The sequence below is a fragment of the Anas platyrhynchos genome, chromosome 1 (assembly GCF_047663525.1).
Source record: "Anas platyrhynchos isolate ZD024472 breed Pekin duck chromosome 1, IASCAAS_PekinDuck_T2T, whole genome shotgun sequence".
NCBI lineage: Eukaryota > Metazoa > Chordata > Aves > Anseriformes > Anatidae > Anas > Anas platyrhynchos.
Window position 1 is genome coordinate 123,131,507 of NC_092587.1, and position 14,444 is coordinate 123,145,950.

The 14,444-nt window shown below is 35.0% G+C and overlaps 1 protein-coding gene across 14 annotated transcripts in view; it reads right to left on the reverse strand.

Annotated features, from left to right (window-relative positions):
- The window catches only part of CASK (calcium/calmodulin dependent serine protein kinase), a 220,612-nt gene that overhangs the window by 23,088 nt on the left and 183,080 nt on the right, over positions 1-14,444 (reverse strand). For 5 of the 14 annotated variants that reach the window (XM_072027779.1, XM_038171358.2, XM_038171363.2 and 2 more), the window contains 6 exons: positions 12,557-12,745; positions 11,948-12,026; positions 9,071-9,156; positions 7,466-7,534; positions 1,539-1,607; positions 138-173 (listed from right to left, as the gene is read on the reverse strand). In XM_072027779.1, coding sequence (XP_071883880.1) covers positions 138-173; positions 1,539-1,607; positions 7,466-7,534; positions 9,071-9,156; positions 11,948-12,026; positions 12,557-12,745 — 528 coding nt within the window. The remainder of the gene's footprint in view (positions 1-137; positions 174-1,538; positions 1,608-7,465; positions 7,535-9,070; positions 9,157-11,947; positions 12,027-12,556; positions 12,746-14,444) is intronic. The other 9 variants (XM_072027795.1, XM_038171375.2, XM_038171386.2 and 6 more) reach the window with 3 other exon arrangements.

The window sequence follows — 14,444 nt, forward strand, 5'->3', positions numbered from 1 at the left end:
TGAAAAAAAAAAAAGGAACAAATTTTCTAAGCTTAAATGTTTTAGTTCAGCACATACAGAATATGAGGGGAAAAAGGTAAGCAGGGATGTTCACTAGCAGCTAAATTTATAAATTCCCATGGAGGATATCTATTCACCTGTCGTCCTTTTGGTTGTGTTGTCGATGGCAAGTCCTGCAGAATAAAGCCAACCCAGGAGAAGAAATTTTCATTTTACTTTTTAAGGGTATACAACACCATTTGTTAGTGATTCATACTACATTACAGTAAAATGGTAAGTCAGACAAAAGTATAAAAGCATTGACCCATTTTAAAAATACTTTTTTCTTAAAGAAAAATCAAACCCAGGCTGTTTAGCAGCAAGCTGAAGAAAGCAGGTAAATAGTTTAAGCAGATAGAGAATGTGCTTTTTAATATACGATTCAGCATCTTCAACACAAAAGCACCATCAAGTGAAAGAGGCTCTTTATATGAATGCCTTTTTCCACTTAATACTTCATATCATTTTTAAAAGAGAATGTTGGCTATAATAAATACTAAAAATTGCATTATTAAAAATGTATCGTGACAAATTATGCCAAAGAGTAAGATTATAACTATTAATCATATCACAAATTTGACTTAATTCACAAAAATTTCTTATTTTTTTTCATCCACACCATTATTTTTTATTGTATTAATTAGATGTACTTTACCTTGTGGCAAATCATTTCTCAATTGTAATGGTGTATATGTATTTTTTAATAGTTAAAGGAGTAGTTACTTAGGATTTTTTTTTTTTTTAGGTAGTCCCATGACTCATGATATTGACAGCACTCTTACTGAAGGAACTTGCATGTACAGTTACTACATTGGTCCAAACAATGACAAATGGTAAACAACACAAATTTTAACATTACCATACATCAGAAAAACAGGAGATCAACAGCACCTTTCTACCTGAATACATACGAAACAGGAAGTACTTTGTGTTAAAGATGTGATGATAATAGCTTGGTTTGTAGTGCAGTTTAAAGCCACTTCCTTTTGCTTTTCATATCCAGGCAAGGCTCGTATTTCACAAAGTATGTGCACGTACCACAACAGCAGAGGGCACACCAATTCGTTAACTCAGATAGCGGAAACCAGTACACGTTCCAGAGGTCTCTCAAAACACAAAGCTTAAGGAATCTACAAGGTCTCGAAGTATTAACTGCACAGTTATTCTTTCTTCAAACACTGCTTCCAAAGTTTAGGATGGAAATAAGACTTCCACTTGAAACCTTTGCTTAGTTTTGAGGAAACTGCTAACAATGATTTAAGGATGACTGAAGTGTCACATTACAGTTATTAACATTTAACTCACTATATGGCTTTCAATGAGAAGAGTATGTTGGAAAAAACTCTTAGAAAACAAAAATGGGGAGTTACATATGCAATAACCTAGGTTCTATCAGCAGGACAAAATTTTCCACTGACCACACGATAAGTATAACAGTAATGGCAGATGAGCACCAACAAAACTTTCACACTTTCTCTGTGTGGAACTGGAAATCTTACCGAAACAGAATTGTTAGTGCTGCTATGGCCATTAGCTGGGGACTGTCTGGATGTAGAGGGGGAATCTCTCTGAAATAAGACACAAGGTTCATTAACAACACAACACTATCACAGGAACACAGATATATTTTAAAAAGAACAGTTACATCCACAGCCTTATAACCACTTGCGTAGCTGCTTCATCCGTGAAAGTTTCCACACTACAAACTCTGTAAATTTGAAAAGTTTGTTCATAGCTTGAAATTCAGGTTTGACATTTTGATGTGTCCTAGGTAATAACTATTTTTATGTTGCCTCAGCAATCAAACAGCTGAAAATCTGTTAACTCTCAAATCTTCTATGGTTGACAACTCTAAAGGACATTGGCCATATTGGTGCCTTTGCTAAAGGTAATTACCTAGAAGTTATATGCTGCATACTTGAACTACAACAAGGCAAATATTCCATTTTAAAGAAGCTTCTAAATTTTTTTTTCAGCCACATGGAGGTCACCTTCTACTTCTTCTAAGGTTGACCAACTTCTACATGTACTTGTTAAGATGTATTTCTGTAGTGTCTCAAAGACACTGCTGCCAATATAGGAGCAGAAAGTTGGATACTCTTCTCTTTCCTCATCCATTTTACATTATATTGCTTAATTATTATTTTTTCCTTCCAACAGTCTTACGGGCTTAAAAACATTAAACTTTGCAAAAATACATCATTTAAAAAAGCCACCTTTCTTGAGTCACACTACCAGTGTAGTCCTACACTTCAGTGATAAGACAGCAGATGCAGAAATTCTACAGAAAGGATAACAGGACTTTCTGGCTAGCTTTTGCAGAGATAAGAAAGTTACTTGCTGAGCAATCTTTTCACATGCCATTTTGATCACTTATTCCTTAATTCTGTAATATCAGATCATTGAGTTTAAGTAGCCATCTCTTCAGGAAATTAAATGATTCACTCATGCATTGTGAAAAAGTAAGAATCCCCTTTAGCCCCAAAGGAATTTTGGAATACAATATTCCTTATCAAAGGTCAGTTTAGGAATGTTTGGTAACTTCATGTAACATCAAGGATAGTACATAAAAGGCATAAAAGGGGTAAAACAGTTTTCAAAGAACACAGTTACCCCGTCACATTTTATCAATATGAGTGCCTTTTGTGAACAGATTAAAAAACAGAATGGGAGCTGAACTGTTCATGTAACAGCATTAATCAGGCAAAAATCCTCTATTAATATTCTCTAACTTTTATTCATTATGTGATAGCATCCACAGCTATTTTAAAATATCAAAAAAAAAATAAAATGGCAGGCGATACTTTCTCATTCTTGTTGCCTTCATACTTGATGTGCAACAAATTCATTTAGAACTTCTGCACTTCTTTTGGACTCATTGCATATGATTTCAGAAAGTTACATATATAGTTATCTAGATGTTTGCTTTGATTTTAACACAGTTGAGGAGAAATCTGAAACTATTACCACTGCAAAATCATTGCATATGTAGGTCTGTATACTCCTGCTACATGCACACAAACAAAATGCTCATTTGGCTCTTGAAATGGTTTGCAACACATAACGAACTGGAGGAAATCAGTACTAATTTTATTTACAAGATCACTCCAGCATAACAACTTTCAAATGTTCAAATGAGACCAAATAAGCTACTAATTATTGGAAAAAAAATACCTAAAGGAACCACTATTCCTTTTTTTGTGTATTGCATATTAGTACCACTTCCATAATTAAATAGCAGCTAGGAGATACTTCTTTCCAAATAAAAAAGCAGCAACTTCCTTCTTTCATATGCAGATCTTAGCCTTCCTCAGCAACTCATCTGCCAATTTCTCTCACTTTCGAGAAGCAATGAAGGATAAAATTTACTTTTTGTTGTCCTGTTTTGTTTGCTTGTTTTTGTTTTTAAACCTAGTTTGTTATGACTACTAGTCCAGTGATGGTTTGGCTAGGGAAAGCTTTGGAAAGTTATGCAAGCACCCAGGTCATTTGGAGAATAACAAGTTTAGAGTAATGTGAAGAATGCTGCTATTTCTGGCCTCTCTTGAAGGCTTCTCCCTTTGAAGGAAATTTTCTTGTTTTGAAAATATTTTGATTTTATTCCTCCAACAGTTCTCAGCAGAACACTACTCAAAGCAAATGCTTGTCACAACGTATTGAAGAAAACGCACATTTTCAGTGCTATTGGTGATTTCAGTACTAACTATAAGAAGATAATACATCAATCTAGTCAAGTAGTGTATGTACAATTTTTAAGTATTTAGTTAACTTGGCCACAATTTTAAAGACATTTAGATTCTTAATTTCCTAGGGGCCTAATCTTTCTTTCAAAAAATATCAGTCTCAAAAGTTATGAGAAAAACTGTATTATGTGTGGTCTAATGAGACAAGTTAATGAGCAGAGAGATCCTTGTAGGAAGCTAAGACTATTTAGACCTGGACTAGAATAATTCATCTTTGGTTGTGACTTTGTTCCTCCACTAAATCAGAGAAATTCCTAGTTCTCCTAAGGATAAGAGCAGAAAAACACTTGGAGGAACCAATGATTCTGAGTAGTGTAGAAATGAGATTTCAGTATTACTTGAATGTCTAGGCTTTCCAATTTTGTCTAGCCACAAACCAAATAACAAAATGGTACTCTTTTGGATCATTGCTCTTTAGTTCATGCATCACAGCTGAACCCTGAGAGGAAACATTCACAATCACTTCCAAATGATGGCAAAGTGAGTTTCCCATTGATTCCTTGTTGTTATGGGTGGATTCTGAATTACAAACCTAAGTGTCAGACACAATCCTATAGCAGAAGTCAATTACATCTACCAGATATGGCTCAGTCAAATTAGATGCTGACAAAAACAGCTACAGTAATGACAGTGTTGCCACATCCACAAAACCAAGACTTTAAAAAAATCTGCAAATACATTTCAATTCCAGTTTTGATCACAGAATCTTTTTGGAAGCATTTTTAACACAAACATAAAAAAGTTCAAGAGTATAGCATCAATGGAAACATTGAAAGGCTAAATAAGTAAATCAATGATGATTAACAATATATTTTTAAGTCTTCACATATATAAAGGCTTTTCTTCTTAATGAAACAACTTAAGCTTTTCACAAGACAATCTGAAACAAAGGGTGTTGCTTATAAGGAAAGCTCTTTGTTTAAAAAACAATACAAACCAAAAAACCTTCCCTTACTATTTTTACATATCTAACACTATAAAAAGTTCAGAAGTTTTTCAAGTACAAAGTAAGAATGCAAATGTAGCTAGAGCAAAATGCTTTCTCAGTTGGATAAAGTACTAGCTTAAATGTACAAAGAGCACATACAGCCACCAGCCATTCTAAGAATGTGTTGTAATAATTGCTTAAGTTCACGTTTGTGTAAACAGAAGTCTGTAATTTTCTGGGTATCTGAAGCAGAACATACAACATCCTGACCGCTGTGTTATCTAGATACCTTCGTAACTTGGTCCACAAACCACGCCAAAGATTAAGAAGGTGCTCTCACACTAGAACAACTGGATCAAGATTTTCTACAAGGGAACTCACAGTAGCGTGTTTTTGAGCAAAGTCTACTCCATTAAATAAAAGACTTGGGAATGGAATGGAAGGCACAAATGCAGTAGAAGCCAGGAATCCCTAAGCAACTTGAAATTATTCAGTCAAGATTTTGAAAACTGTCTAGGGACACTGAAATCTGTCACATACTATAAGGACAAGACTTCCCAAAATATGCAAAATTGTTTAAGTATTTAGAAAACACCACCACAACACTCATCAACTCCAGGAAAGTGGGATGTAAATCTCTGCTATTTGATAAATATGTTCCTCTCAAAAACAACTCCTATATACCTTTGTATTATAAAGGCATATAGACAGCTTTTATATAAAAAAGCATATATGCATATTACATCTAATTATACTACTATTTAGTTCTGCTTATTCAAAATTAGGTATTTTGCAACCCAATGATGTGATCATGGTATGAATCTTAAAAACAAAACAAAGCAAAATAAACCCCAAACAATTACTGATTCTATTTTACATTCTTCTTCCGGTAAAACTACACTACATCAGCACAAACCCACAACTAATGGTGGGCAGGAAAGACCAACAACATAACTTTCTTGAAATATCCAAAATACTGCCAAAAATCTTAACTAGTACTACTAGCGAAGACCCAATATCTCTGAACTTAGCTTGCTGGAGAGTCTTAGTAATATCATTTGTCTATTTTTAGCCTGTATCAATGGTAAAGAATATGATTCCTCATCTGAATCACAACCCTGAAAAATCCTGTGAAAGAAATTCTCTCTGTACCAAAGGACTAGAGGTGACTTAGTACGATAACTTGAAAATATTGGCTTTTTATGAACACTTCTAACAGTCAGAGCACTAGTCAAAGTCATAGATGTGGCCAAACAGGTGGAATAGACTCAGGTACCTCTGATTAAGTGAATGCAAAATGCCACAAAGTGTGATAAATTGTCATGCTAATTTTGTTTCTGTCTTTGATCACACATTTCAGTTCTGCTGTTTTGTCCAATGAAAGGTATGATTCCTTTCCTCTTTTCTATGAAATAAAGCTGTGAAGAACCTGAAGACAGAAAGCTAAGGAAAATAAATGACCTACTACTACTAAAATTACATCTAATGGTATTAAAGTTGCATGCTGAATTTAATTTTTGCCAAATAATCATCTTCCCAGGAGGTATATAGTTTCAGCAGTTTCTGTGTTTCAATATTTGGAAGTGAGATATCTTTTATTATTACAGCTATTTACAGCAAAATAGTTGATACATAAATGCATCAGCACACTAGATTTTCTGTTTGATTTTTTTTAAAGCCTTTGTATTTCATGAAGAACTTCTGCTTCATATTTATACCTTACAGGTGAAAGTTTGCCAAACACCTAGTCTCAAAAACCTGTTAGTTCTTGTTGACTTCTAGAACAGAAGGCAACCAAAAAGCAGTGATTTTTTCTTTTACCCAAACAGATTGTTCTGACAATCACAATAGCAGCTTCTATATGTTCTAGCATCTGCTGAGACACAAAAACAATTAGGGTGAAATCACAGCTCTAATTAGGTTAAGATGTTTGACTTCAACAGGGATTGTGATTTCACTCTTGGAATTCTAATTTGGAAACTGTTTGCGCAATTAAGCATGTGGCACAGAACGACTGGCATCATCTCCATAGTGCATATGCCATCTGTACACTTAAATTGGAACTGTAACTCTCAAGTAGCCATTTTTGAGAATTTAATTCCCTTCAATTGCAATCTGGAACATAATTTTGTGACCAAAAGGGAATTAAACAATGCTACTGTGCAAAAACCATAACACCAAGTTTCTAGTTCAACAGGAACTGAACTCCAAATCTGTTTTTCTTCTGTAATGACAAATACCATTTTAGCATGGAAACAGAATATTGAGCCACATGTAACTGTTACAGACAACCATCACAAATTTACCTCAACAGGGTTATACAGAAACAGGTTCTTCAATTAACCCTTAACAGCCCAAAGCAGCAAAATAATGTTTCATGCCTAAAAAGGGAGGACAGCTCCTCAGCTTAGGAACTTTAATAGACTTCCTGGAGAATGTGTTTAAATTGTAATTTTTAAAGGGGCTTCCTAAATGCATGAGTTGAGGATGCCCTCTCCTATTTTATTTATTTATTTATTTTTGTTTATATAGGCTGTAAAGAGTTAGTTAAGGTGCTGATGAGATGAATATGAAGGCAGGGCTGAGTAGGTAGGTGGGACCTACTCGTGTTCCGTTATCTTTGTTGTAAAATTGGTGTGCGTGATCTAACAGGACAGGCAGAAACAATTTCCCAGAAAGCAGTAACATTCAGCCATCAGCAGGCAGTTAGTTACAGGACTGAGGAAGAAATGGGACGGTTCATTAAATACATTACCTCACAGGATGAAGATTGTGTGCGATAACTTGGCACAATCTTAAAGGTGATACTTCCACGCATTTCCCTCTGTAAAAAGAGAAATGCTTCATTAAAGATGCCTAATATAAAATCTCCAAATCAGTAATGTCTGATAGAAAAGCGTCAGAGTTAGTCTGAGAGCAGCTGTAGGTTTTCCTGAAGTAAGTATTCAGAAAAGCTAAATTGCTGCAGCAAATTTGTTATTGCACTTACAAATGAACATTTAGGATGAACACTTAGATCATCTCTCATTAATTTAAAAAGACAAACATGCATCATCAGTTTGTTCACCTGACCAGTTTTTGAATGCCTAGAACATACAGCTGTATTTTGAGGTGAGAAATTCATGGATGTCAATCTTTTTTTTTTTTTTTTTGGTAGCTATATGCTTGTGATCTACACAGTCTTTGCTATAAAAGTGGTATTTTCTTCTTTCATCATACATGCTAATGAATGCACATGAACAGATGAACAGTTTCTGGAAAAGTTGCATGTCACTTCATTAAAGGCAGAAATGTAAGAAATAGTTTTTCATCAAAATAGAAGATGGGGGTCTGACAGTTTGCATTTGCTACTTTGTAAGAATATTCATAACAAGAAGTAACTGTAGAACAGCAGTAGACTATGGCAACATGTTTTCACAGCCATATTTTCTTAAAAGACAGTTAAAACATAAGTGCCACCACATGGCTGACAACGGCAGGACTTGGATCTGGGCAGAAAGGTAACCAGATCACTTCAAATGTTCTTGGAGTTTTTCCTTCTCTCTCTGTCTGGCTATCTTGTAAGCCTCCAAATACTATTTGCCTGGATTTACTTAAGCTTGTCTATTTGGTTTTGGACACAACAAGAGGAATAATGATTATCATCCAAGATCAGGGTTGCATGCAGAAAAAAATGTGTTATGGAATATCAAATTGACTACTAAGCAAGGCCCATGATACCATTTTCCTCCAAAAAGCCAGACTGTTTGAGCTCAACATATTTTTTTTTCTTTGTAACTTCAATAACTGTAAGTCACAAGAGTTCTAAGATGAAATAAGGGATGGTCCAGCTGCATTTTTTCTGTATTGTAATTAAGTATTGGAACTGTTTGCCAAAAGAGGCACCTGTCCTGTTCCTTGGAAATTATCAAGGCCTGACCAGATTTCAACAAAGGAGGCTTAACATTAGAAACAAAAAAAAAAACTTTCTAAAATGTAGAACAGTTATAACAGAAACTGCCCAGAGAGTCTGGGGAACCTCCACCACTCAATATGTTTTAAGAGCTGATGACATATAGATCTTGCAGTAACAGCTGGGTGTCAGTTATCTTTCTGTGGGACTAAACAGAATAAATAAAATGACACACAGAGGTGCCTTCTACCATTCCTGGGCATAATGTGCAAAAAAGACACTAGAAGAAAAGAGGAAAGAGCTTGCAGAGTCCTGTAACAGCTGAACAAAAAAAATTTTGCATTATAGGCACCTGGTGACCATCAAGAAGAGAAGAAAAAGGGGAAGTTGCAATGCAGTTATGGAAAATTTTGTCAAAGTATGACAGACAATTGCATAAAGAACGTGAGAAAGATTTCAGGCACTTACAAGCATTTTTTGTAGTTGTTCTACAGTCTGATTTGCCACACTGATTCCGTTTATTTCTCGTATTTCATCGCCTACATGTAGCGTACCTGTAGAATCAACAAAACACACAATCACCACAATTGAGTACACAAACTGTGAATTGTAAGACAGTAATAATATATACACAAATGCATAAATATGAAACAACATTAAAATAAGTTTTTTGGCTAGATTCATAAAAGGGCTATGGTAGTGATGCATTAGAATCTCTTTGAGACTGCAGTCAATATGCCAGCATGAGATGCCCCAGCACCTTTTATAGTTAATGGGAAAAACATCGGTTCCCTTACAGGCACACTTCAAAAACTCATGCATTGAACAGAAAGTCCCCTGCAACTAGCTGACTGAGTATGTTCAGCAGAGACGTTCCGGTATTTTATCAGATGACTACTTAATGCAGTCTGGCTTCTGGACATAGTCTTAATTTTATCTGTCAGACTGCTATATTTTTTTCATTTCTCTGATTTGGATTTGTCACAAATACAGTATGAATTTTCTGTATGTACACTTGACTTCAGCTTGAATCTAGATGATTGGTGTGACTACCTACAATCTCATTTGATGAAAGAAACATCTACTTAGCTCAGGCAAGTCATAAACTGCCCTGCTGAAGCTGAGATAGGAATGGCATGCCACAATGTGTCTCTTAAGACCCTACAAAAGATAAACAGGGAGGTGGCACCAAATGAATTAATTATCCTCAGGATTAGAAGCAACCTAAGAGTCTCTTTCAGATGACAGTTTTAGACTTGAGTAATTCAAACCTACTCAATTTTCTAGCGATTTTCCATAAAAAAATTCTACAGTATGTGCAGGAACTTCTTACTCTTCATATATATATTCTTGTCAGAAAAGAATATTCTTGACATTTATGAATAATTAGTCTTGCATACCATTTGTGGCTCCCATGACATACACACTTAACAGTCTAATTTTGGTTCCTTTTCTACTGGCTGTGCTATGTTTACTCAGAACATAATCTACCCATGAATTACTGTTATATAACACACACATCTATAATAACAAAGAACGGATGTACTTCTGGAATAAATGGTTTTCTTCTTTGTTTCTGTAAGCCAGAGTGAAGACAGTTTTAGGAAGTGTGCTTTTGCTCTCCACAGAAGTATGAAAATGCCTACTCTATTACAGAGAAGGCAGAACAAATTCCTGGGTCCCTAACCAGAAATGTGTTTTGTAGCCAGAAGAAAACTTTGTTACTTGGAAACGGAGTGACTGTGAACGTACCATTGTGTTTTTACCAAGACATCACCTGCATTTTGTTAGAACTGAATAAGCCTTACCAGGACTATTAAGTCATTTTGAGAATGCAGCACTGACAATGTACAACTACTGTTTTTCCAGAGTGGCTAAAGGGGAAGCCAGTAAATCCTCTTCCTTCTTTGGAAACCTTTTTTTTTTTTTTTATTTAAATGCCATATTGAGACCTCTTCTTAAATGGATTTTAATACTGAATTCACTTTTTTGCATGCGTAACCCCAAACCAGACAATCAGCAAGAGAAAAAAAAACACACATTTGGGTTACAACACTAAGAGCTACCACTGTCAGTATATCTGTTACCTAGTCATTGCTGATTCTGTCTGGCAGTTCTCCACATAGCAAGCAGACAGCAGAAACAGTATCATTAAAAACAAACAAACAAGAGCCACAGACCTTGTCTACAGGATTCAAAGACATGTACTCAAGATGATGACTCAGTGACATTTGTGTTGTTCTTTTCAGTAAAAATATTCTAAATTCAGGCAGTTAAATGACATAGTGAAGCTAAGAGGCACCTAGAGCACTCAGAAGATTAGATACACTAAAAACAGATGAGAATACTACAGAAACACTGAAGAATGGTTAAACCTATGTGTGCAAAAGAGCTACCTTAGTTAGATGAAGTATGTATAGAATAGGTTACATTTCACACATTTTCAGAAATCAAAGGCACTATACAATTAAAAAGTGAGAATATTAGGGAAAAGAGTGCTTTACACTTCCCTTGTTTCATGCTTTGTTTTCCTAATTCCCCATTCCTAGCTTCTTTTGAAATAAAAGTAGGCTTGAAGGAACTCTGGTCTGACAAATTATGTAGATTTCTGTGCTTATAAAAAGCAAAAGACAGCACACTGGAAAAAAATAAAGTAACCCTTTTAAAGGTGTGAACCTAGCTTGCAGCTAATAACATAGCAGGGAAGGTTATCTGTTTAAAGTTGGACAAAATCCAGCTAATAATTATTTTTTTACACCTGATCTGTTCACAAAACCTGGAAAAAAGTAGTAGATTGGAGATGAGAAAACATGTATGCTTGCAGGTTTTTCTATTGTAATGAAAACTGAAAATAAAGATACGTGTTGTAGGGACTCGGAATGTTTTTATTTCATAAATTGTTTCTATAAGGCTCAAAATCAAAAGTACATTGATCTTCAAGAATTGCATGAAAATACATGGAGAAGCTTATTTTTTTTTTGTTGAACAAGGGTCCTCCATTTTTGCAAAGAGAAGTACTGTAACCAGTCTAAGGATTTTTTATTTTTAAATATAGGATTAAATAAGTTTGGCTTCAGAAATTATTGGCATTTCAGTCTCTCAGTGAGCTATAACCCCATTCCTCTAATTAAGGCCTAAATGAAACATAATGAGCCTTCATCTCACAACACAAGCAGACATCTACGAGTCAGAGGTGCTAAACGCAGTTAACAGGACTCCATCTAGATAGGGGTTGACAATTATGGAACAGTAGCAATCAAAATGAGGAATATGTGCCGTTACACAGTTTGTACAGAATGATCTAAATCTTTTTTGAAAGCAGAACCATTTATGACACATGATTACCTTGCCGGTGAATCATTCCTCCGTGCATAATTCTTGCCACAATGCAATGGTTCAGCTCATTCATTTTTAAAGTGATTCCCTAGAAAAAGAAGTGTTTATACTCTTAAGATAAAACATTCAGCATTGTGACTCTTGAATGGTTAAGAACAGTCACTGTTCCTAAAACCTTGAGGGCAGAGTATAAATTTTAAGGTAAAAAACTTTGCCACTCATTTAAATATGAGCAATGAAAACAGATGCTATTTATAAGATGAAGATGCAATAATTTCATAAATCAGCATATAAGATGCTGGTTTGTTAAAAATGTAATTTTATATTCAAGTAGAGATTGTCTAGTTCAGTTTTACATTTTAAAGCCTAATCTAGTAATAACTACTACAAGTTCATTTTTAAACAAAACCAGCTATAGAGGTACTCCTGCAATATGAATACATGCACAGCATTTTAACTGAAGGATATATATAGGAAGGTAAGGATATACAATGGCTGCTGAACTATTCCATCTACACTGGCAACTTCAAAATGCAAAAGCTTTCACTGAATTCAATATAATACTGGTCTTTACCAGTATAGAGTCAAGCAAAACAAGCAACGAGGTTCTCCCCATACCATTGGTTCATCTGTGTTCTTCTGGAACTGCACCAGTCGAACTCGTGTTACATTCTCCATATCCATGTCACCGTTGGCGCTTTCTGGAGAATCTCCGTTTAAGTATGGAGAGGTGGGAGGAGGTGTAACTCTCAGCGCTTCATCACTGTAAACTTCATGTGCCACTACATCATGAGTTTGAAGTAAGGCCTAGAGGAGATTACAGCAACAAAACACCATCATCTTCCACCATCTCTGCTGCCCTTCAACTCATTCCATATAAATACTTTTGAGGCTCTCCAGACATTAGAGGAAACTCAGGGTATTTCTGCCTCACTTTCTATACAGGGACTTTTCTCTGAAAAGAGTCTAAGATAAACTTTATCAGACTGCAGATGCATATCCACAAACCCAGACTTTAAAATCTACACGAGTAAACATCATTTTCTACTGTAGATACCACAATGAAAATGAGGTTGCTTTCCTCTCCCCCATCTTCTCAACACCTGCAAGGTATCAGAATTAAGTCATTACTATTTATGTGCCTAGACACAGAATTAGGAAGCTACCTTTTTAAGCAAATTATTCCCCAATAATTACCCTTCAAAAATGAAAAGGTATTCAGATCCCATGGTATTTCATTATAATAAAGACAGACTGTGGATCAGTACTAAATTAAATACTTGTTTTGTTTGTTTACTAGTTTAAACACTTCCATATTCTTCTTCTCCTACAGCATGGCCCCAGTACAACTGCACTGAGTTCAAAATACTTGATGAAAGTTATAATCTAAATCAACAAACTGATCAAATACTGCTTCATTACTTTTGCTTTCTTTCCTGATGCAAAGAATGGTACAATATGTAATAGATTAAATTTATTTAATTATATTTGGAAAGCAGAACTACTGACTGTGCAAGTACTCTAAGCTAGGGCAAAGACATGAAGCCTGCGTAGCTGTTAAAAGTGTAACATATTATTATAAGATGAAAGTGGGACAAAGTGTAAACATTTGCAAAGCAGTATTCAACAGTACCAGGCTTTTTAATATTTCACTTTTCTCTAGGGTATCTTTAAGAGCCCTGGAGCATATGCATTTCATACTTTCATTCAACTCCTAACAATGAGTATATTATAGATAAATTGCTTCTGACCAAAAACTAAATACGAATGATATGTGAACATGCTTGTACTACTCCTGTACTAACTCATCAAGGATTAAGCAGAGAAAGATCCCACCTCTGTAATCAAATGGCTGGACTTTTCAGAGAAGGACTGATAAATCCAACCTAAGTTCTTACAATATACAGTAGACTTATCAGTCACCACTGTAGTTAGGTCAATATGTATGATAGTTAACATCTTGTTAATTGCCATTTAAATGCTCTTACAAAACCCATCAATCTTGCAAGGCTTGATTGACCACCTGGAATTGTTTTTGGGAGAAAAATCTGATTCTGCTACATCTTAGTCTTCAATTAAAATGTTTAAGGAAAACAAACTGAAATAGTGGTTAAAAATGTATTTCTGAAGTGGAATTCAAGGAAAAACTGGGATTTTCTTGGCCTCTATTAAATTCTAAATTTATTCCTAAAATAGCACTTCTGAAGTGTACCATGTTAAAAAAAGACAGCTTCATAACCAGTGTAAGTTACCTCTCCTCAAATCAAACTATAGTTAGGAATTCAGCATTATAATGATGGAACAGAATTCCCTAAACTAGCAATGCTCTGCTCACATTCACTCCTGTTTTTCCAGCATTTCAAGCTCATCTACATAAATACTATTTTACTTAAACATCGAACTGTATCTGCATTTTGTTTTTTGTCTACCACAAGCTCAAACTTGCAACAATTCCTCTACCTGCATCTGTACTACCTAAAAGCAATGCTTTCTATTTAAAGGTCTT